Source organism: Tarenaya hassleriana, unplaced genomic scaffold (assembly GCF_000463585.1).
Source record: "Tarenaya hassleriana unplaced genomic scaffold, ASM46358v1 Cleome42, whole genome shotgun sequence".
In the NCBI taxonomy this organism is placed as follows: Eukaryota; Viridiplantae; Streptophyta; class Magnoliopsida; order Brassicales; family Cleomaceae; genus Tarenaya; species Tarenaya hassleriana.
This window is the reverse complement of record NW_010966986.1, coordinates 1,032,718-1,055,330: the sequence shown is the minus strand read 5'-3', so window position 1 is coordinate 1,055,330 and position 22,613 is coordinate 1,032,718. Positions and strand designations below refer to the sequence as shown.

General features: G+C 41.3%; 6 protein-coding genes across 8 annotated transcripts in view; 3 read left to right on the top strand and 3 right to left on the bottom strand.

Moving 5' to 3' along the window:
• Positions 1–2,135, bottom strand: part of LOC104825195 — a 2,633-nt gene extending 498 nt beyond the window's left edge. Inside the window, exons 1-6 of one of the 2 annotated variants that reach the window (XM_019203915.1) lie at positions 2,003–2,135; positions 1,561–1,885; positions 864–951; positions 534–671; positions 383–441; positions 16–204 (exon numbers count right to left, since the gene is read on the bottom strand). In XM_019203915.1, the coding sequence (XP_019059460.1) occupies positions 16–204; positions 383–441; positions 534–606 (321 nt within the window). In that variant the 5' untranslated portion in view covers positions 607–671; positions 864–951; positions 1,561–1,885; positions 2,003–2,135. Of the gene's footprint in view, positions 1–15; positions 205–382; positions 447–533; positions 672–863; positions 952–1,560; positions 1,886–2,002 lie in introns of both variants that reach the window. The other variant, XM_019203914.1, reaches the window with a different exon arrangement.
• Positions 2,136–3,163: 1,028 nt separating this feature from the next.
• Positions 3,164–6,420, top strand: LOC104825163 (uncharacterized calcium-binding protein At1g02270-like). The gene is made up of 10 exons (XM_010557450.1): positions 3,164–3,716; positions 3,809–3,913; positions 4,026–4,131; positions 4,331–4,554; positions 4,638–4,714; positions 4,814–4,922; positions 5,039–5,164; positions 5,254–5,370; positions 5,480–5,587; positions 5,814–6,420. The coding sequence occupies exons 1-10, from the start codon at positions 3,585–3,587 to the stop codon at positions 6,054–6,056; spliced, it is 1,347 nt and encodes a 448-aa protein (XP_010555752.1). The 5' UTR covers positions 3,164–3,584; the 3' UTR covers positions 6,057–6,420.
• A 4,466-nt stretch (positions 6,421–10,886) lies between these two features.
• LOC104825194 lies at positions 10,887–11,282 on the top strand. Its single transcript, XM_010557480.1, has one exon. The coding sequence runs from the start codon at positions 10,887–10,889 to the stop codon at positions 11,280–11,282; it is 396 nt and encodes a 131-aa protein (XP_010555782.1).
• A 1,375-nt stretch (positions 11,283–12,657) lies between these two features.
• LOC109117152 lies at positions 12,658–13,842 on the bottom strand. Its single transcript, XM_019203911.1, has 2 exons — positions 13,678–13,842; positions 12,658–12,996 (listed from the first exon to the last, which is right to left on the bottom strand). Exons 1-2 carry the CDS (start codon positions 13,798–13,800, stop codon positions 12,907–12,909), a joined length of 213 nt encoding a protein of 70 aa, XP_019059456.1. The 5' UTR covers positions 13,801–13,842; the 3' UTR covers positions 12,658–12,906.
• A 254-nt stretch (positions 13,843–14,096) lies between these two features.
• Positions 14,097–19,591, bottom strand: LOC104825162. 2 transcript variants are annotated; one of them, XM_010557448.2, is made up of 16 exons: positions 19,185–19,591; positions 18,676–18,726; positions 18,363–18,593; positions 18,151–18,249; positions 18,008–18,063; positions 17,689–17,800; positions 17,354–17,533; positions 17,003–17,272; positions 16,406–16,600; positions 16,124–16,330; positions 15,909–16,034; positions 15,574–15,801; positions 15,385–15,483; positions 14,711–15,021; positions 14,542–14,607; positions 14,097–14,459 (listed from the first exon to the last, which is right to left on the bottom strand). In XM_010557448.2, the coding sequence occupies exons 1-15, from the start codon at positions 19,311–19,313 to the stop codon at positions 14,568–14,570; spliced, it is 2,334 nt and encodes a 777-aa protein (XP_010555750.1). In that variant the 5' UTR covers positions 19,314–19,591; the 3' UTR covers positions 14,097–14,459; positions 14,542–14,567. The 2 variants fall into 2 exon arrangements, with proteins under 2 accessions (XP_010555750.1, XP_010555751.1); XM_010557449.2 differs by having other exon boundaries at positions 14,542–14,604.
• A 1,357-nt stretch (positions 19,592–20,948) lies between these two features.
• The window catches only part of LOC104825193 (GTPase-activating protein gyp7-like), a 2,999-nt gene continuing 1,334 nt past the window's right edge, over positions 20,949–22,613 (top strand). The window contains exons 1-5 of the mRNA XM_010557479.2: positions 20,949–21,668; positions 21,891–22,026; positions 22,129–22,178; positions 22,255–22,308; positions 22,411–22,607. Of these exons, the coding sequence (XP_010555781.1) occupies positions 21,523–21,668; positions 21,891–22,026; positions 22,129–22,178; positions 22,255–22,308; positions 22,411–22,607 (583 nt within the window). The 5' untranslated portion in view covers positions 20,949–21,522. The remainder of the gene's footprint in view (positions 21,669–21,890; positions 22,027–22,128; positions 22,179–22,254; positions 22,309–22,410; positions 22,608–22,613) is intronic.

The following is a 22,613-nucleotide window of genomic DNA, read 5'->3' as shown; positions in this document are numbered from 1 at the left end:
TCCGGCGCCACCCGCCTCTTCTTTCGGTGGCTCGGTATCAGCCGCAGGGTCTGCTGCTTCTATAGCCTTCACTTCCTCGGGAACTGCCTCACCTAATTCGGCTGCAGCCCCTTCCTCCTTGGCCTCCTCGGCTTCCTTCTCTTTCTCCGCCCCTTCTTCACCAGATTCTTCCTTCTTCTCTACCGCACCTTCGTCTGCTTTCTCCTACGATTGATAAAACGAGCGAGTATAGCCATAAATATTCGGTTATTAACCTTCGTGTTGTATGCCCAAAACTTTAAATACAATGCATAAGTGATGATGGACAATAAACTATAAGTTCCTTCCATAACGAAAGGAAGGACAACATGAATGAAATGTTTGATAGGGAATAGATAAAAACCTCAACCGCAGTCTCGGTCTCAGTCTCGGTCTCGACATTCTTGGCCTCGACGCCAGCTTCAGCAAAGTGTGAGGCCACAAGGGCAAAGATCATAGTCCTTGAAAAATACAACACTGAACTTAGGCAAAATGGCAAATACCATTTTAGAGAGCAGCAGGAGGGTTAACCTGGGCAGGCTCCACGAGGATGTCAGATTCCTTAGGTTTGCTCGCACAGCCTCCCATGGTTTTTGTTGGAAAGGATTTAGAAAAAGGGGCAAAAAAAATGGGATGAGCTGTGGAGCGTAGGCCTGTCGGAAAACTTCAAAGCATAAGATGCAAATGGGGAAGAAAGCCATAAAGAGCATTTATATAACAAAGGCGAAGACAGGCTATTCGTGGTAAGTTTGGTAATACCCTAACATGTCAGATTCGGGCACCGTCATTTTCTCTGTTAGGACCTATTCAACGGGAGGTGAAGACAACCTGGTTTTTTCAATTACCTTTCCTTTTTCTTTACATAGCTCCACCTCTCATATTCTTCTCCAGCATTCTTCCATTGTCCAGAGATTTGAGGTGGTTGTTCCTTATCTATTATTAAGACCGGAAAGAGAAAAATTGTCAGATCCGATGGTAGATCACAGGGAAATAAGTAATGAAAGAATTAAGGACAATGTCCAGACTGAAAACCAGCAGAAGTGCTGTAACAAAAATTAGGGCTCAATAGCTCCAATTCATATCCGTTTCCTATTTGCAAAAATGGCGATGCTCTAGCAGCTCGACACAAAGAAAAGCTTGTGGCTCATATTTTGGAAAGGCTCCGGCTTTTATTTTTTCATCTGAAGAATCATAATTCTCTTTTCTTCTTTCATGGTTTGCAATTCGGACAAAAAAATCATAACCAAGACAACACAACTTTTGATATCCATCAAATATAAAAACAATGACTGGAGACCCAAACTAAAAAGCTTAAATCTAACACCCTTTTACTAGTTCCAACTAAAGTAGAATCCAAACCCATTGCCGGAAAACACAAAATGGAAAACAGCCAACTGAGCCTAAACCCTAAACACGGAGAAAACGGCAGCAAACAATACTAACCAAAGCATCGAAGTGTAATTACGTTTTGATACCTGAATTCTTTAAGCATGGAAGGGAGCATATGAAGTGTAACTTTAAAGAAAAGACCGATAAACTTACAATAGAAAGAAAGGAGTGTGAAGAACGGGCCATTATCTTCTCTTTGAGAATGTCCCTTTCTTCAAAAGTCTTGCCAAGCGTGATCTTCCCGAGCTCACTATGCACTGTGGGATGCTAACATTATCTTTTGGAATTGCAGATTGGTTCGAAACGGGAATGGTTTCTTCCTCGAGAGAATGAACGTAAGCGACGCGATCCACAGGTGGAACGAGGAAGTGAATCCCTCCCCGAACCTTTCGATCACGTACGCGAAGGTTCCTTTCCGGCAATACGCGGATTTCATCGGTGGAGTTATCTGGTAAGTACATAACATTTTACCAACCACCTACGGAGCAACAAATCGATCAAACCCTAGTTCCTGCCTGATTTCGGAAGGAGAACAAACCGATTCATTCAAATTTCAATTCACACAGCAAAAAGAGAAATCGCAAACGGGAAAAACCTGTTCCAAGGATAACCGCCGGAGCTGAAGCGGCGGACTGGGGCGACGGCCGAGGAGGAGCGGCGGACTGATTTGTACGGACGAGATAGTTCCATCTTTGCAATTGGATCTCGGACCATTATGTGTAGTGAGTCAATAACAAGTCGGTGTCTTACAGTACAAAGCCCTTGCACAGATACTTCGAATATATATTTTTTATTATTTATTTTCAAATAGTTTTTTTTAGGGGAAAAAAGGAAAACGGAGCATGTATTTAAAATTTGGAAAATGAAAAGAAAGAACCATTTGACTAATTTTCAGCAAAATTCCGTAATCAAATCATTTGTAACTTTATCAATAAAGGCGTGTATATAGCATATATATATCATTTGACGAAAAATATGAATATATTTATGCGAATTTAGATACGGGTTTTATTTTATATGTTTGAAGCTGAAATGGATACAAAAAAAGTTCGACCAAATACATATGTTAGGCTAACCATCTTAGTCTAAATAGAAATAAATAAGGAAGTAATTTACTTAAACAAATGGTTGGCCACCGAAAATTAACAAAATTCAGGGACCCACAATATTTGCCTATCCATTTAATATGTGATGTATATTTGCCTATCCATTTAATATGCGATGTATAATCTTGGACACTTATACAAGATCCGACAAAACCGGCTTTAGCGCCATAGTTATGTCTTTTCATTGCTTCCATATAACGATAAGGAGAAGGAAAATTCTTTAAGGAGAAAAAAGCAAATCGTATTTAGTGGTGGACAGGAAAATAAAAGTCTCTTTATAAAAAAATGTGTAAAAAATAATTAATTTATAAGATGTACTAGAAAAAAAATAATTTATAAAGTAGACTATACCAAAATTATCCTTTCAAATAAATAAAAAATTGAGCCGACCGCCGAACATGCGTCCCTTGAAACCAAAGTTAATCATGAAATGGGTTACAAAGTAATTATAAGCAAAATTAAAAATGGAAAAAAGCGACCGCCATGTTGAAAAAATGACGAACAAAAGTGGCCAATAATATTTAGAAAAAGAAATTAAAAATACCATAAATTATAAAATAATATATATTTTTCCATCACTATCTCTACGTTACAACGGGCCACATCGTCGGCCGGCCCGACGGCGACGCCATACATTGATACATGTACAGAGTGCTTCGCCACATCAGATCCATATATACGCATATACATACATATACATATATGCACGCATATATATATATATATATGTATATGCACACACACTTGTTCATGGGTGTCGGTGAGTGTGTTATGTGCGTATAAATGTAAATATATGTACATGAAGAAGACGATGCAGATGAACTAAAATAGCGGAAGCGGAAATTCTTCACAAGTTGCCAAATTTGGAAGAAATTTTTTTCACCGATTACAAAAGAAAGACAAAGTTCGACGAAATTCAGGCGGTCGCGAAGATTTTGTTTTTGTCATTTCATTTGAATTTTGACCATTTTTTTTCGAAGAGAAGCGGCCGCCGAGGTTAACCGTCACCACCGCAGACGCCGGCCGTTCTTTAATTTTCCGGCGGAATTTTGGAGGAAAACGGGGAAAGCGATGAAGGGGAGGATATCGAAGATCGGAAGCTATGCGATCGCGTCTTCCATTAGAGACCAGCATCAGCAACCTTGCATCTCCTGTACCACTTTCAACATCCTCGCTCCGATCTACAAGCGCCTCTCTCAGAAGGTTTTTCTTTTGTTTTCGTCTTCTTCTTCTTATGATTTCTAGGGTTTATTTTGGGTATGTTTGTGTATGGATGTGTTTGGGCATGAATGCAGGATCAGAGTCAACGAGAAAGCGATTGCAGGGCGTATTGGATGGGCAGGAATCACAGAATTCTCGATTGGCTATTGTACGAGAGATCTTCCATTATTTGTTTGCAGGTTCATTCCTTCGAATTCCATGAGTTTTCGCATTGTTATTTGAAATTCAATTCCCCAATCTCTGTTCCTTATCTTCAAATGTGTGGTTTTCATAGATTCTCCATGGTTGCAGGAGTTTTGGGTAGGCAACGAAGAACTTGTTAATTTGTACGAGAAGAGACTAGGCGACGCTGGTTATCTGAGCTACAAGCTTGCTCGAACCAACAACCGTGGTGATGGTATGATTTCTCGTCCCTCTTTCACAGATTCTCAGATGTTTTTTTTCCTCCTCGAATTCGTGGAATCATGAACATGGGTTGCCTGAGGAACACTGGGAAAGATGTTTCAATGTCTCATCATCTTCTTCGTTTGATGATCGTTGATGGATCGTGCCCAATACATAAACTTTGTTTAATTGAGTTTCTTGGCGATTTCCAGGTCTTCTCACAGCTGTACACAAGGACCATTTCAGAGTTGTCAACTACAGGGAGTTGCTCTTCAACGATTGTGGAGATCGTGTTGCACAATTACTACATGTTGAGTTAGCTCCTCCCTTGTCTAATTGTCCGACGAACAACGGCTCAAGCCAAGAAGTTCTCATCGTAAACACCCACTTGTTGTTCCCTCATGATTCAACTCTATCGATAGTAAGGCTCCAGCAGGTAAATTCCATGTTAAATGTTAATCTCTCAACTGCTGCAACCTACCTGCCATCTGTTTTCGTGAAACACGGTTTCCATGTCAGGTATATAAAATTCTTCAGTACGTGGAATCTTATCAGAAAGAAGTCAATCTCACTCCCATCCCTATAATTCTTTGCGGGTAAACTACAACACCAGCATGTTACATTTCAATATGGCTTCCATCTGACGATCATTTTATTGATTCCTTTGCTTCCATGTGTCGATTTCGTTGTGACAGAGATTGGAATGGAAGTAAACGTGGCCATGTGTACAAGTTTCTCAGGTCACAGGGTTTTGTGTCGTCTTATGACACTGCTCATCGGTATACAGACGCAGATGCTCATAAGGTCCCTGTCTTTTCTGTCTTTTCTTTCTTTCATTTGGATATGCTGGAGAATCTTTCGATGTCTTAATTTGGTGACGGGATTTCTGAATCGTTTGTTTCTATGTTTGGCTAATGCAGTGGGTAAGCCACCGCAATCATCGGGGGAATATATGTGCCGTCGACTTTATCTGGCTTCTCAACCCTAATAAGTACAGAAAGCTACTAGAAACAAGTTGGAGTGAAGCAGTGTTCGGCATGTTCAAGGTGAGAAGCTCTTTCCATTGTTTTTTTCTTCTTCTTTATAGATTCATTTCTTATCCATATGGCTAACTCCTCGGATATTTGACACTCAGTATCTACTGAGGAGAGCCTCGCTGACAGCAGAAGATGCTTTCGCCTTTTTGAAAGCCGACAACGACAATGATGTTGAATACATAACTTACGTGGGCTTCTGTGAGGCTCTTCGGCAGGTATAGAATGTGACTAATGTGGTCTTTACTATGATTCTTTTGACTCTTCTGGCCTTTTCCATTGCCTTGTGTATGGATTTCTTATTCTGCGGTCAAATTGTGTGTACAGCTCAATCTTACGGGTCACTGCAATGGACTCACTAGGAAAGAGATCAGGGATCTATGGGTCCAGGCTGACATTGATGGAAATGGTGTTCTTGATTACAAAGAGTTTCAGGTAAATGTTCTTGGTGGCCCTCCTCTCTTTGAATTTGAACTTGTTCAATACAAACCCAGAGGCTAGTCTTCGCTTGTTTAGTATATATATCTTTAGAATGCTACAAAAGAACAATCGAGACTCTAGAATTTCAAAGATTTGGTTGTGACCCATACACAAGGAAGCCTTACATCTGTTCATATATGTCGACTCAGTTCTTGTCTTGTTTTCCTGTTCGTCACTGCAGCAAAGAATATGGAATCCCACATGGTCAGAACAGAGAGATGAGACCGGTAGGGACACGAGGGAAGGTGAAGCGAAGGGCAGTGAAGAGGAAACCATCGGTTTCAGCGTCAAGAACGCCGTCCTCTTCCCTCCTGAAGTGGAAAAAGGAATGTGGCCGGAAAACTACTCGCTGTCGGATCACGCTAGGCTCACCGTTGTATTCTCGCCAATACGAATGCCGTCATGCTCTCAACCGGGTTCATGACAAAACAAGCCAAACCCTCAGATCAGATGCCGGGAAAAAAGCATGAAAACAGCTCTAGGACCCATCTGGTTCGAGTTTTGTCGGCCATGGGCCATGGCAGCAACCAAAACCATCGGCTCGCAACTCTTGAAGAAGTTAGGTTCATAGGAATCCGTAAGCGATGGCCCAACGATCATCTCTCCTTGCGGCTCTGCACCTCGAGGAAGAAGAGAGAGGAGAAGGGTCGGAAGCTTTTTATTTCTGATAATTATTATACCACTTGTAATCTTAAAAGCATCAAGCTTCATGCATAGATAGATATGATTGTGGGGTAAAAATTGCACGAGAAAAAAAAATCAACTTATTTGTGGGCTTTTCTTTTTTATTTGTAGAGCTCCTTTGTAATTTACTATGTAATACAGCGTCAATAAAAAAAAAAAACAATTATGTTTTATTTTTCGGTAATGTAATCTCAAAGAAGTTGAAAATAATAAGCCCAACAAGAACCCACTAAAACAGTATATGGGCCTAAAATACAGTATGGGCCTAACCCGTATAATAAAGTTCAAACTTCTGTAGTGGTCCCCACCCTGCCCCAGGACTGCGGTATATATTCATAGAAGAATTAGTCTTAAATAATAATAATAATAATAATAATAATATAGAAATCATCCGCTATGATGTCACTTAAATCCACACATTTGCTAACATTTGTAGATAAGATGTTGTCTCATTTGAGATTTTTGTTATAAGATCGAAGGAAATAAAAGCGTTTAAAAAACTTTGATAATATGTCAAAACAATATTTATTAAAAGAATTGATTTAAGTAAAAAAGGCACATTCACCTAAAAATTCATACAAAACCCCAAATGTTATAACTTTTTATGAACTTTTTGAATCGTATCACATTCTCATATATTCAGTGATTTTATAAATTTTGTCATTTCTATATAAAATCATAAATTTATTAATTTTATGATAATACAATAAAATTCATAAAATTCATATTTTTTATAAAAATGATAAAGTTTATAATTTTATATCGTGAATTTTTTAGATGATTATTCTTAAAAGTGTATATATATACATACACATATATTTAGTGTCAACGATGGCGCTAAATAAAAAAATCTAAAAAAAATATTACCAATAATTTTCAGGGACGAATTTGTCCATATATGCCCTTGTTCTACTTCTTCAATATGAGTAGAACAAGGGCATCAGGGAACCATATTCATTTCTTGAAAGACGAAGCTGGCCATAGAATTCAGTCACTAAGAGACATTAAGCGGCATGCAGTTGATTACTTCTCAGCCCTCATTGGGGCAGGACCGAACCAACCTTCAGTTCCATCGGTTCAATCACTACGGGAAGTAACAGAGGCTCGGGTTGAGAGGGATAGTCTTGCTGGCCTCACGGAAATGCCTTCTGCTGATCATATAAAGGGTATTTTGCTCTCGATGCCGAACAATAAGGCACCAGGGCCGGATGGGTACACTAAAGAGTTTTTTGTCTCGGCGTGGGAAGTAGTGGGTGGAGACCTAGTTGCTGCGGTTCAGGAATTCTTCCGCACAGGCCAGCTAATTGGTCAGCTCAATGCCACTGCCATCACGCTCGTCCCTAAGAAACCAGGAGCTGTATCGCTCACGGATTTTAGGCCGATAAGCTGTTGCAATGTGGTCTACAAGGTTATATCTAGCATACTAGCCAAGAGAATTCAACCATTGATGCCAAGTCTGATTTCCCGGAACCAGGCAGCCTTCACAAGGGGACGATTAATGCTGGATAATGTGATGTTAGCTAGTGAAATAATCACGGGCTACGCTCGTAGATCGGCTGCAAAGGGAGCAACAATCAAAGTTGATATTAGGAAGGCGTTTGATACACTGAACTGGGAATTCATTATCAGGGTTCTTGAGGCTATTAACCTGCCAGCTACATTCATTCGATGGATCAGAGCTTGCATCACAACCCCACATTTCTCTGTTGCAATAAACGGTGAACTAGCGGGATATTTCAAAAGCGGGAGAGGGTTGAGGCAAGGGGATCCCTTATCCCCCTACCTCTTCATCTTAGCCATTGATATCCTTTCTAGGATGCTGGATAAAGCGAGTGCAGCGGGTCGATTGAAACCTCATCACAAATGCTTGCGACCAAAGATTACCCATCTTGCCTTTGCGGATGATGTACTTGTATTTTGCAAAGCTGATCTAGATTCTATGCATGAGGTCAAACGTATATTGGAGGAGTTTGGAGCCATGTCTGGGTTGCATGTAAACAACGACAAATCTGAGGTATTCTTCAGCGGAACCACTGCTGTTGAAGCCTCGGCCATGGCTGGAATCCTTGGTTGCACAATCGGGAATCTGCCTGTCCGCTACTTAGGGGTACCGCTGAGTCATCGGAAGCCTTGCAAGTCTGATTATTATCCTCTTGTTGAGAGGATAAAGGCAAAACTTGCCTCCTGGACGAACCACTTTCTATCACGGGCGGGTAAATTATTGTTAATCCGTTCTGTTATTTATGGACAGGTGCTTCTATGGAGTTCGATCTTTCTCATTCCCAAATGCATCATCAAGGCGATTAATGGGATATGTGCATCTTTCCTATGGGCACGTAAGGGGGACGAGGTGCGGAAAACCGTTTCGAGGGTTGCCTGGGAACAAGTTTGCCGCCCAACTTCTGAGGGTGGACTTGGCCTTAGGAAGCTACTAGACATCAACATGGTGCAACGGCTGAAACTCACTTGGCATATGCTCACAAAGACCGAATCGCTTTGGTCTGATTGGCTACAAAGGAATATCTGGAAGCAGAAGGGGTATTGGGGTGCTGCTAGCTCAACTACACACTCGTGGAACCTTCGCAAGTTGTTGGCATTGCGTGATACGGTGAAGCAATTTATGCGGTATGAGGTTGGCGACGGGAAAACAACTTCCTTTTGGCATGACTGTTGGTTGGGTCCTCGACCGCTCATTGATGTTGCAGGGCACTTAGGGCCAAGATTGCTTCGGATCCCACGTGACAGCAATGTTCGAGGAGCTATTTCTGAAGGAAATTGGACAGTGGGTGGAGCACGATCACAGGGCCTGCAGGACATTCTCACGGCCCTAACAACTGCCCCCATCCCGGATGATGCAAAAGGCCCGGACAAACCGCTTTGGAAGCACAAGGATGGAGTGCATAAGCAATGGTTTTCCAACTCCAGCACATGGATGTTACTTCGGCAGCACCAACCTGAGGTATCGTGGCATGAGATTGTATGGTTTAAGCATCACATACCGAGATTTTCTTTCTTGTTATGGGAGATTATGTTGTTGCGATTACCGACTAAGGATAGACTTGCTCGATGGGGAATACAAATGGACCCAACCTGTGTGCTTTGTCAAAGGGGTTCGGAAACGCACCAACATTTATTCTTTGAGTGCGAGTTCAGCTCAAGGATATGGTTGACAATGGGGAGTTTGATATGGCCATCTCCGCCGATGAGTGTATTCCAATGCAGGGAATGGATGGTTGATCGGGCAACCGACACGAGCCATAGCAAGCCGCTCATAGGCAGATTGATCCTACAGATTACAGTGTACCAAATCTGGAAGGAACGGAACAATAGGATTTTCCGATCGGAGCGAACGACGAGTGATGTGATTCAACAGCGGATTGATCGAGTATTGCGCAACATCCTGATTTCTGTTACAATGGCAAGTAACGGTGGCAGCCTTTCCACGTTGCAAGACTGGTTCTTCTTGTCGGAAAGTATCCGAACGCACCAACGTTAGAAACACGCACACCACATTCACATTTTGCTTATTTTGTGACATGGTTATCCTATTTTGTACGGCTGTGGCTGGATGTTTTGTAAGTAAACTATTTTAAATTAATGGATAGATTCACCTTATACCAAAAAAAAAACCCATTATGCATAAAAAGTTAACATTAAAACCTCTCTCTCTCTCTCTCTCTATATATATATACATATATATGCACACACACACCATAATCGGATTATATGTATATTAGATCATGTTTTCTTTCAGTAATCAAAGTCCAATACCGTGTTCATGTTTTGCTTTTTTCCAAGGAGAAGTGTGATTCTGTTGGATTCGATATCTTGGTCGAGCGCTTTTAGGTTTGTTAAAACGATGTTTTGTTTGCAGGTGGGACCCATCATTTTGACCTATTGATTATAAATATATACATATATATATATTATATGTTTGTACCAATTATGAGAGCATTATTCAACTCCATTAATTAGAGGTGTGATTGTTGGTTAATTAGTGGATGGTGATTATGGGTATATTCAATTGTATGACTAACCCCATTCATTATTGTGGAAAATATCCCAACTGTGCATATAAACTATAACGTTCTTATCTTTCTTTAATGAAATAAACCGTCATATTACAGAGTATTGCGAGGAAATGACAATAAACATTTCCACGGGTCTAGACAAAGAGATGGGACCAAATAATATATATATATATATATATTTGAGCCGAATCTAATTTTGGGTTCGATTGGTTTGTAACATTAAATTTTGTATGAATTTTTATAGTGTAATTAACATAACCATAGGATATAACATTAAATTTTGCCCAGAAGGAAAAAAAATCATCTTGGTATAACCGGCGTACAGTGCATGCGTGTTGACATCTTTCGTAATCCAATTTTTTAAGGAAAAAAAATGATTAAAGATTCACTGATCTGATACACTGCATCTTTTTCACCATCCACTCCAAATCCAAGATCCAAACAAACCCTCAAGCTCTCTGTATATATAGCTCTATATATATATCATTCAGGTCGCGTATCTGTAAATATTCTGTTTTCTCGCTCCACAAGCAACCGAGATGGCGAATTCCATCACCTCTTCCAGTGCCTCCGCGTACAAGAACGATGAAGCGGCGAAGGAGACAGAGACGAGGAGATGGAAGAAATGGTTGAAGAAGGTCCTCGGGAATCTCCCAAGATTCTGCATCAGTTTGTCGGGAAAACGTCTGGGAAGGAACGGACAAGAATCCAAGAACCGCGCTCTCCGGTCTAAAGAAGATTCTGCGTCGGAAGAGAGAGGAGGGAGGAGGAGGAGGATCAAAGTTGTGGTGACAAGACAGCAGCTTCAGCTGTTGTTGACGAAGCAAATGTCGGCGGAGCAACTGTTCTCCGTGTTGCGAAGAAGGAGTCTCGAGTCTCTACACGAGAGGTGGAAACCAGAGCTTGAATTCATCCATGAAGGAGACGAACTTTGATTTTTCTTTTTCTTTTTATATGTCGATACTAACTGAATCGTGCTATGAACTGAACCTGTAAAATATTAAAATAAAATGGAATAAAAAAACTGTGGTTTTGTTTTCATAATCTCGGCCTTGGGAGTGTATTCGAACCTCTCTGCTAAGTACATTACATGAAAACATATACGTATATGTATATATACACATACATATAGGAAGGACTATATGCGACGAGAGCTCTGGAAGAGAGAGAAAAAGAAAAGGATTTATTATGTTTGGATCTATTGAATGAATTGAGATTTCGGATTTTTCGAAGTGGAAAATGAAAAGAAACTAGGGGGAAATCCAGCTCAGTTGGAAAATAAGAAGCCCCTCTAGTCGAGGTTATGAGTTCGATTTCTCATGATGTCAAACTTTCTCCTGAACTGGTCAGTTTCGACTGGTTTATCCGCTCTGTGCAGCTTGTCGGCGGGTGCGTGGGGCAGTGTGGGTTTATTGTCCGCGATGCTGTGTCATTCGTCCGTTCCTTCGAAGAGGGCTGCGAGGCGTTGCAATGTCCGGCCCAAAGAGTTACAGGGCACATTCCCAAACGCTAAAAAAAATGAAATGAAAAGAAACTATGTTTCTATAGTTAGCGGTGAGGATGACAGAAGGGAAGAGAGGGAGGGAGGGAGGGTGGAGCCACTGCTGTCTAGAATGTCTATTGGTCTAAAACAATTTGACATACAAAAATGAACAGGATGTCAATTTTGCTTCGAAATCGATCCAAATCCACTCAAAAAATACCCAATTTCGAGCCTTAATTCGATCGGTTTTCTGTCAAGGTCAGTCAAATCTGAGCCAGAACCTAAATCTATAGGACCAAACTTTGGACTTGATTATATAGACCAAAAACAATTCAGGCCAGCCCGAGCCAATCCGAAACCTTTGGACCGGGCCGAACCGGCCCATTTGACACTCCTAAAAATGAGCCCTAATCGTTTCACCTTCTCACCTCTCCCCCACTAGACCCTCTCCCCTTTTATCTCCCCTTTTCCTCAGATTTGGGTATCAGGGTATCTCCGACCCCAGTCAAAGCCCGAACTCGAACCTAAAAATCGGATTACCGCAGTCATCAGACCCGTTCTCATCCCATCTGTACTCGAAATTTCGGATCCCGTGGTCACGCCTATCAGCCTTGATCTTGTACTTATCGCAGGTGTCGGGAAGTTGATAAAAGCTGTAGCTCCTATTGGACCTATATGATATCCAAAGGATCTCCCTCTCTCTATACACACGCATATACACTCACATATTGATATATATCGAGAATACATACTCAAACCTGTTTGACAGAAAATTGCCATGTTTATAGCTACTGTTTCATTCAACCCGAGCCTTATGTGCAGAGAGCTGCCTGAAGATCAAAGCTTTGAAGAAGGCATGAAAGATGATGGATCCATTTGCTTTCTTTACAAAAAGATCTATCAGTTCAGTCTTTGAACGAGAAAAAAACCCTTAGCCTTTTTTTTTTTTGAATCACATTCTCATGAAAACAAACAAACAGGTAAATTGCCCAGTGTCTTCTTTGTTTTGAAACACATGGGGTGGTTTTTCAAGTTATTCTCAAGAGCAGAAAGTTGCAGGCCAAAACCCTAATCAGTCAGCCCTCGGCATGTTGAGGGGCTTCGGCGTGTTTTGAACTCTCCAGAGCAGAGATCCTTCTGTCTAGAGAGTCATGAATCGATTTCACCTGCAACAAGCAAAGCATCACATCTAATGTCAACGGCCGAGATCCTCCATATTCGATCTCAGACCATTAAGCCCAGAATCTACAGGAAAACATGGTAAGAGAACAGAAGCAGCCATGGCATCGGGGGTCAAAGTTCCATTCCCAACTCATAAACTGCCTGTAAAAAGCATGTATGTGGATCTCAAATCATAAGGCATCAGCAAGCTAGAAAGCTACATAACCCAAGTAGTGCCTAAATTGCCTGATTCCTCCATAAGTAGCGGCGTGGAAATGGCAAAAGAGATTGGGTTTTTGTACAAGAAGGTGGTATCAAGGACATATAACTGATGACGATGACTATGACGCTGATGATTTCAGGCAGACAGAAAGATCAGGCCGGCAGCCGTCAACTATCTTCATACTAAGTGACCGATACGATTGAAAACATTCCCAAAGATGAGATTCTGTCATGCAAAGACAAGAACCCTAGCATGCCCTAGAAATTTCTGGGTTACGCATCAAGCTCTTCACCGAAAATTCCATCCAGCAATCGCAACACCGTACTAAGAAAAACCCAGAAAATTTCGGAAAAAATCCAACAGAAAACCGAATCTAATCGACTATATAGGCGATGAAAGCATGGGATACGGAATCAAATAGCGAAAAGCATAACAGGAGGAATGATTTGGGGGGGGGGGAAACCTGGTGAGAGATGGAATCATGAGCGACCTTGTAGTCCTTGTAAAGGATGGATAATCCGACAAAGGACGCCGTAGCAGCTCCGACGAAGAAAGACGCCAATCTCACCCTCAACACGTACCCCATCTTCCTCTCCTTCCCCTTCTCTCTCTCTGATGAAATCCCCCCCCCCCTGCGACCGAGGTTTAGAGACCACTCCCCAGCGAAACGACGCCGTTTCTTTCCAACTTCTAAATTTACGCGGCTTCAGCTAAAACGACGTCTCTGGTTCAACCGCACCCACCCAGGCAAGATTTTGAAACTAGCATACCAAAGTACCAACATTGTACCCAAACTGAAAATTTACATTTAAAAAAAAAAATCTTTTGATCAATTAGTTTCGAAATTTGGACCCTGGTAATATAACCATTTTCTAATGCCCCTTGAAAAAGATGAGATTTCACTAGCAGATGCATAGCTGCTGCTCTAACACTGGTTGTATATGAGCATTTTACCAGACATCGAGGAAGGACTAAGAAAGCAAATAGAACCCCAGATTTAACCGGAAAAAAAAAACAGAAAACACTCCGGTTATAGATAAATCGCGAGATTTAACGCCAAAACTTAAAGATTTAAGATTTAAATTAAAAATAGAGTTAGTTTCACTCCTATGTTTTTTTTTTCATTCTGAGGTCAGAAAGAAGGGCATTGAGATCTTCCCCCCTCTTCTGCTTCAACATGTTCTTAGCAATCTCTCTCCCCGGTCGCCGCTTTGTCCGTCCGTTCATCCATTTTTCTCGATCATCCTGCAGTAAGGAAACGTCAAATAGATATCGACTCGACCCATACCACGAACCAGATTTTTTCTTATCGTTCTTCCGGTCATACAGTTTATGCAGGCAGAGCCCTTCCTCTTATCTTCGTGTGGCAGAAGATGCTCCATTGCCCCTACTGCTGCAAAATTTCGGATCCACGCAAAAAGACCCATGAATTCCATCGGAGAAAAAAAAACCGAGATAAGTTCGTTTTCTTCTTAGTCTGGAAAAACGGGTTATACCTTCCTTGTCTACCCTGAGAATCCCGAGGAGGCTTGGTCAGGATCTTTATGTTCCCGAGGCCTTCGTTCATTCCATAGTGGACGCCATTTGGAGCAGAGAGGCGTGGATGATTCTCGGAGGCAATTACTGTTTTGTCGGTCTTCTTGAACGCATGAGACTGAGCCATTGGAGTCATGGCCACGACATACATCGAGTCGGCTGATGATGCTGCAGCTGCCGCTGCTGCAACTTTGGCCGCCGCTGCTGAAGCCGCCACCATCTTCTGTGCTCCTTCTCGCAGTTGGATGAAGTCTCCCTCTATCACGAATAACTACAACCCACACAACCATATTTAAGTAAACATACTTGCGAGGAGATTTTAAATTTTTAACAGTGTTTAGAAGAATCCGAAAATGAAAACTAAAACGTAGCATACTGATAAACCCACTAGGGATTCATTAGGGTTTTCTAAATTTATACAATGTTTAAGGAATGCAATTGAAAATAGTATTTAACCTCCCCTCAACTTTCTGATCGACTCTGATAATTCATAAAACTGGAAAACTAATCCTTTTATAGAGTTTAGAAAATATAACAAAAACCTAAGATACCCTAACTATAAACTAAATCACCAAAGTTCTTAAACGATAAAATAATTAACTAAAAGCCTATATTTTAGCAGTCTAACACATACCTCCGGATGGCTGGCAACGAAATCGTCCAACTTTCCGTACTTTTTCCTGTAATCATGCCAATGCAGAGGTGCAAGCATTTTGCCCAACCGATTTGGAAGCTGTAGATGTCCATGGAGAATACGTATTAGCCACAACATTAGAAACGCATGGCTAAGATGCAAGGTCTGGTCGGTGTTGAGTTTGCTAACCGTTGAGCTAATGCAGATTCTACCACCAGCTGGTATAGTACGTACTATGCAAGCCAAGAGAGACCGTTCATCGAGAAGAGCGTTATCTGAGTTCCTCCCGGCTGTCCCAGATGAGAGAATAGTTCCAGATACAGTGGATCCGGTACCATTGCTAACAACAGTACCAGTTGGAGATGCAGCACTGGCAGAACCCTTTTGTTCATCAGGTGGAAGCTCACCATTAGGCTCCTGGCGACAGATTGAATCAAAGACCGAGATTTGTTCTTATGTTTCTTATAAACAACCTAATTAGGCTCGGGTGGATTAGAAAAGACAGCAGGAAAAAACACACATACCTCAGTCTTGTGATTTGGAGCATGAGAGTCTATCCTTAGCATATCATGAAACTTTGAAGAGATGTCTTGAAAGTTATTCTGGGATCGGCCAGATGAGAGATATTCTCCATTGCTAGAATCCCCTGCCTGCGAGGAATAGTTTTCATCGAACATTATACCACATACAACACATGCTTCACCACACAAACAGGAATGTCTCCATGCAAACAAATAACCTGTGCTTTCACAGAGGACGATGACAAGGCCGGCCCAGGCCGTGCTCCTTGGCTGCTTTGAACACCCAGAAATGTTTGACCAAGTGACTGCCCATTTCCAGGCATCTGATATTCAGACTTGGCATCAGATCTTACCAAGCCATTATCACCCTGAGATGGAGGATTATGATTCTGCACTGATGATATCTGAGAACTCTCAAGTACAGCCTGATGAACAACATGAAAAAATAGTGGTCATTAACTGCAAGATGGAGAACAAAAGGCGTCTTGTAAAGCTCACACCTTATGATGCTGCCACTGGTGCATAGAAGACACTGGAAGAGCCGATTGAGCAACATGAGATGGGGGACCTTGAGGCTGAGGTACCCCTTGTTGATGCATTACAAAAGAATGGAGAGGGGTCATCTGACCCGGTGGAAGGTATGCATGCATCTCAACTACGGAGGAAGGAGCCATCGGCAACCCGGCAGCACGGTTCTAAAGCAAGCATAACAAGAGATAGACAAAGTTACTACTGCCGTGATAAACTATGTTTAAAAGTATTTCGCAACCTGTCGTTTTAACACCGACAACGCAAAGAAAACATGAACACATAAATTCAAAACTAAAAACCACGGGATTTCAACCAAAGGCTCTTTTGATTTTTACCACAACTACTTCAGCTGCTGGTGAAGTTCAATATATTCCATTTTCAATGTAAATTTATAACATCAAAGACCTAATAAATATGAGCAGTGCGCCCAACGGAGCGAAAATAGCCATCTCAACATGCATTTCCATGTCTTCATTTTTTAGAATAACCAGCCATCTTGCTTTGTAGATGCAAGATGCAATAAGAGAGTATTATACGTCAAACAATCACTGAGGAAAAACACGTACCTGAGCAACTGTATCATCAGTAGAAGTAAAAGACTGAATATTGTCTGAACTTTTTCCACGTGAATGGATGTTATTGTTAGAACTAGCTGGACTACTTCCGTTTGCCTCAAGTTGGTTTCCATTGCTCTGGACAATCTGGGAGGTGCTGTTGGAATTTGTTCTGGATATGTGTGACTCATCCGTGAAAGATCCACCCCTTTCCCTCACATTGGCAAGCTCAATCTGAAGCTGTTGCACTGTATGCAGATGCACTCTCTCCATCTCTGCAAACTGAACTCAATGACAACAAAAGAGATCAGAAAGGGATTAACAATCATTTCCAGTAAAAAGACACTAGAAAAAATAACCAACCTGTCTCTGACAACCAATCCATAGCTGATTATACTGCTCCGTACGTTCCCGCAGTTCCGTCTGCAGCGAATGATTAGTAGATGATTGCAAAACATCCACCTCTTGGACACGGGCAATCCAGGCTTGAGCTTCTCTCAGTTGCTCATCCTTGTAAAGGATGGTTTCTTGAGCAATCCTATTCTGTAGGCCATCAAGCACAATGGATTCTGATTAGTCTATTGAACTACAAAAGTGGATACATTAAGACATTTCAGTGCATGAATCTAAATTTATTGAGATATTTCAACAGATTTTAAACTTGTTGTGAGAAATTTTATAGAAAAAAGAGACAAGACCTGTTCCTGCAACTCAATAAGCTGCCTCTCTTTCTCCTGGATATGCTCCTGAAGTTCACAAATTTGCTGTATATGTTGGGATCTCTCGGCTTCAGAGTGATCACGCTCCCTTCTGCATGATCAAAAAATTGGAGTGGTCCAATAAAATATCCACTGAGGCTCAGTGCCAGACAAAGATTTCTAAAGATTAATATCAAAAGGGAAGAGCCGTAGAAGTACAGAGAATATATTAGTAAAAAGTTACACAACACATTAAGGACTTATCAAGCACAAACAGTGAAGAAAATCAACAAGGAGAGAAAGAAATCAATCAGGACACCTGAATGTTGCTAGTTCTTTGTTTTGTTCTCGGAGGAGATCTTCTTTGGCCCAAGCCTGCAGGCATCATACAAGGGAGACTAAGGGACAAAATCACTGAGATATAGTAATGAACGCCTAAACGTAAACGAAAAAGTAACAGACCGCTTCGGTATCCAATTTAATTGCATGTAGCTCTCTGTCTTTCTCATCCATCTTCCTCTCCAGCTCTCGTATAGTTCTCTCCTTCTCATGAAGTTGCTCCTAACATATTTATTTAACATGTAAATGCTGGTGCTGGATGAAACAGAAAAACCTAAGCAACAACCAGAATGATAGATTTCAACACAGATCAGAAACGTGAGCAAAAAACCGACCTGTAGTTTGGCAGCAGCATTAGCATGCTCTTTGATTTGGGTCTCAAAGTTGGTCTGCATTTCCACGATCTCAGATTTCACAATTATTTGAGCTCGAAGCTCGATTTCCAGTTGCTGCAGTTCTTCTTTCTGTCTAGAAATGCTGTGGAGTCTCTGCTGCAAGATATCACTATCCGAGCCACCGTCCACAGTTATGGAGCAGAAATCCACATCAACCGGCTCCCTTCCATGCTGCATCATAAAAATATTGATGCTTGTTCTGGTAATTAACAAACCAGTATCATACAATCATTGCAAGACAAAGGTGTTTTACCTCGTATATAGTTCTCTCGTCTGAACGGTCCAGCTTTAACTGTTCCAAATCCTGCAAAACATGTGTTCCCAACTCATGAGAAACAAAAAAAAAACAATATTTGCTGGAAGACGAACATATGCATGTATTTTTCAAGCGAAATAGCCAAAATGAAAACAAAACCCTTTTGCTCCATTGTTAACAAGAGCACCAAACCAACACCAAGATAACTCTAATATCATGCTAAAAGTAATAACTACCATAGGCAGACAAATCAACAGCACACATACTACACAAAAGCAGCGTTTCCTTGCGTTTCCTTCTTATCAGTCCTCACAAAAGCCAGCATTCAACTGAGCAACGGCATTACAAACCGACAGTGCGAGGCTCAAGTCGTAGAAAAGCAAATAAAACAGTACCAGACAACCAAAACCCCAGGTTCAGCTCACCGATTTCTACCATTCCGCAAAGTTCCAAGACAAAAAAAAACTAAAAAATCAGAAATATTCACGTCTCCGGGAGCATATTACCGCATCATCCGCAGAATTTCCACCAGAATGAGGATCTGAAACGGCACGCCATTCTTTCCGGGACGATGACGGCGAAGGAATCCGCATAGAACAACCACGAGTAGCGGCTACGCCAGCAGCGGACTCCATTGCAACAAAACCCACCGAGTCAGCTCCAACTCGTACACCTCTGTTGACACCGAAGTCTAGGGTTTATCGGAAAGCAGGGAAGAAACCCTAGAATCGTAACCTGGAACAGATACCAAAAAATCCTACGGCAAACACGGGCTGAGAGCTGATGAAACTCCGGTTAACGAAGAAATTGACCGCATGGGATCAGTGAGTGACAATGGAGGGAGGGGTTGACGGGGAGGAGACGAAGTGCGCGAGAGAGAAGAGATTGACAGACAATAATTGGGCACCGTAATGGGAAATTTTACGAAGAGGCGGATCCTCCCGTATTTATAGGACAGTTTCCTCACCTGTGTGGAAATGGTTTTGTGGAGGCCCAATGGGCCTACTTTATTTAGGCCTATTAGGATCAGCCCAATGTAGACACGTCATATATACAACCCTAATCTACACATTACACAACCTATGAAGGTCCAAGTAGGGTATAAAACGGGTTGATCCGGCCTTGCCCAATCCATTCCGTCTCAATTTCAGATTTTTTTTTTTAATTCAGGTTGGTTTGATCCGTTTTTTGGTAAATCAAAAATTAGTTGGTTCAATCCAATTCATTTTGGATTATGCCAAACGAACCGATTCGACAAATAAAAAATTTAACTAAAAAAACGTTACATTAAAAATTAAAAATCAAAACAAAATAAGTCAAATATCCATTAAAAATACAATTTAAATATAAAAAAATAAAAGTCAAATTCGAATTGACCACAATTTGAACCCAACCGAATTCTGAATAAACAAATTGATATATATATTTTTTGTTATAAAAACAAAATAGAAACACTTAAAAAAGGAATATAACAAAAAAAAAACCCAAATATCTTTCCCACATGACAGGATCATCCGATCCATTACAGGCTGAATTGCATCATCCCCACCACCTTTCATGCTAGTATTTTATTTCATGATAATTATTATAAATAAAAGGTGCTCAATGTTGAATAATTTATTAGAAATTAATTTATTGATAAGGCTACTTTGACCTAGAGATGGGGACTTAGACAACTTTTTATTTCTCCCAATGATTAATCTTACCAATGAAATCAATGTATTATACATGGACATGCCTTGTCTTTCAAGCAACAAAAAATGCTTAGCCCTAGAAGATAAAACGTTTGTTTATGTCCACAACTTGTCTTTTTGACGTGTTTTCCATTCATATATAGTATTGAATTTCCCCATTTCAAATCCCATTAATTTCCAAAATCATGTGTGTTTAAACTCACAATAGACCGTTGAGAGTGGAGACGAACTGTTACGTTATCTACGCTTTGTGTCGTCAAACACTTTCCAACTATGGTTAACATAAATCCGGAAACGTATTATAATATTATATATAAACACAAATTACGTTTCGTTTTATGGAATATCGTATATATTTTGTTTTAACTAAATATAATGTCTACGAACGAATAAAATTATAAAATAATCTCATCATTTAACTGATTTTTGAGTAAAAATATAGGATCTAGTAGAGTTTAATAGGTCAACTTGAAATGATTATATCTACTTTTAGGTAATTTGATATAATTCTATTAATGAATCATAATTATGTTGCTGTAACGTCCGGTCGGGGAAGTAAAATCTCACTAGGACTTTAACTTTGGATGACACGTGTCATTCAGATACGGCGCGCCTGTAAATATCCGCAAAGAACGAAAGTAAAACCAAAAGTAACGACGCCGTTTAATCATTTGGTCCAGCTACCATTGGCGCGTGGAGTTTCTCGAGCCCGTGATCTCACGCGCGAGAAAGGGCAATTTTTGTGTACAAAAGAAAAAAAGGAAAGAAAAGAACTGAAAAAAGGAAACACAGACAGAGCAAAGTGGTTAGACAGAGACAGAGGCTTCTTCTCTTTTCAGCTTCGGGGTGCCGAAGAAGACGCGGCGGAGGATCAACGGTGAAACATTACACAGTGACAGATTCCTCTCTCTCTCTCTCTCTGAGGGAGTGACAAATCGGTCATTTCGATGCCGGGCTTCCGCCGCTGCTTACCTTCCGGCGGGGGCTCTGCCACCTGCGGCGTTGCTACGGAGATTCGCCGTGTCCGATACTTTTCATCGAGGAATGGCTTTGTTCCCCTTGATTATCCTTAGTCCGCTACATAACGAGCCGGAAAATTTATTTTGGATGATTTGATTTGGTAGATTTAAGTTTGAGATTAGATGAAATCATGAAAGCGTTACGGCGAAGCCACACCTCCACTTCGTCTGGGAATCCGACGTTTTCGGCTTCTTCCTCTTCTTCTTGGACCCATCTCCGATCGGTTCTTTTCGTAGCGAACCCTTCATCCCAATATTCGACCCCTTCGTCCGATCGGTGAGTGTCACTGACCCAGGAAAAGAGTGTCACCAAAAGTTGTAAGATTTCGATTCGCAGATCCGATCTTAAGCTGTCTCCGAGTGCCCGTTTAGTTGCTTGCTGTGTTCATCCCATGTTTCAGCTTAAGTGATGCTCAAGCTTCATAATTTCTCAGAAAATCTTCAGTAAAGTCTCTCTTTTTCGCTTAGTCATCTTTCTTTGTGTATGTTTCTTGTGTAGGAGTCGGCGGAAATCTCCGTGGTCTCGCCGGAAAAGGAAACCGGCACTCACGCCGCAACAGTGGAAGAGTTTGTTCACGCCGGAGGGCAAATTCCGTGATGGCGGGGTTGGATTCCTGAAGAAAGTCAGAAGCAGAGTGAGTTTTTTGCCACGTAGCCCATCTCTTGTTTCATGATCTAATCTCATCTGGTCTATGGTTCTGACACGCCGTCGCCTTGTCATGTTGTCTTCGTCGTAGGGTGTTGATTCCAGCATCCGACCAGAAGTGTGGTTGTTCCTACTCGGAGTGTGAGTGTTCTGCAACCGCGATTTCGGTGTGTCCGAATACGAAACCTGAAAGCGGTTTTCGTCTCTTTTATTGCAGGTATGACTTGAACAGCTCCGGTGAAGAAAGAGAGGTGGTAAGAACCGAGAAAAGGTTAGAAAAAAACAGACCCAGTTCGGTCTTGTTTGTATAATGCTGCAGGTTCAGACAATCTTCTGTCTTGTGTGGGAAGTTCACTTTGGTCTGTGAATGCAGGAAGGAGTATGAGAAACTGCAGAGACAGTGCCGGATGCTTCTGACCTGCTGCAATGGAAGTAATCAAAATGGTTGCAATGGAAATTCATCTGATGTTGGTGATGATCGGTGCTGCCCCGAAGAAGCTACCGAGTCTCCTTTCGGAGAGATCAACAGCCATAACATCGGATTCGTGGATGAACCCGAACCCGAACCCTCCGCCC

What these genes read in the sequence shown, in the direction of transcription:
- LOC104825163 (XM_010557450.1), top strand. Translation starts at nt 3,585, where the DNA reads ATGAAGGGGAGGATATCGAAGATCGGAAGCTATGCGATCGCGTCTTCC. An exon ending in CGATAGTAAGGCTCCAGCAG is followed by an intron (nt 4,555 to 4,637) that starts GTAAATTCCATG and finishes TTTCCATGTCAG; the next exon opens with GTATATAAAATTCTTCAGTA. An exon ending in TCTGTGAGGCTCTTCGGCAG is followed by an intron (nt 5,371 to 5,479) that starts GTATAGAATGTG and finishes TTGTGTGTACAG; the next exon opens with CTCAATCTTACGGGTCACTG.
- LOC104825194 (XM_010557480.1), top strand. Translation starts at nt 10,887, where the DNA reads ATGGCGAATTCCATCACCTCTTCCAGTGCCTCCGCGTACAAGAACGAT.
- LOC109117152 (XM_019203911.1), bottom strand. Translation starts at nt 13,800, where the DNA reads ATGGGGTACGTGTTGAGGGTGAGATTGGCGTCTTTCTTCGTCGGAGCT. An exon ending in ATGATTCCATCTCTCACCAG is followed by an intron (nt 12,997 to 13,677) that starts GTTTCCCCCCCC and finishes TGCTTGTTGCAG; the next exon opens with GTGAAATCGATTCATGACTC.
- LOC104825162 (XM_010557448.2), bottom strand. Translation starts at nt 19,313, where the DNA reads ATGGAGTCCGCTGCTGGCGTAGCCGCTACTCGTGGTTGTTCTATGCGG. An exon ending in GAAATTCTGCGGATGATGCG is followed by an intron (nt 18,727 to 19,184) that starts GTAATATGCTCC and finishes CATGTTTTGCAG; the next exon opens with GATTTGGAACAGTTAAAGCT. An exon ending in CTGATGATACAGTTGCTCAG is followed by an intron (nt 16,601 to 17,002) that starts GTACGTGTTTTT and finishes TGCTTGCTTTAG; the next exon opens with AACCGTGCTGCCGGGTTGCC.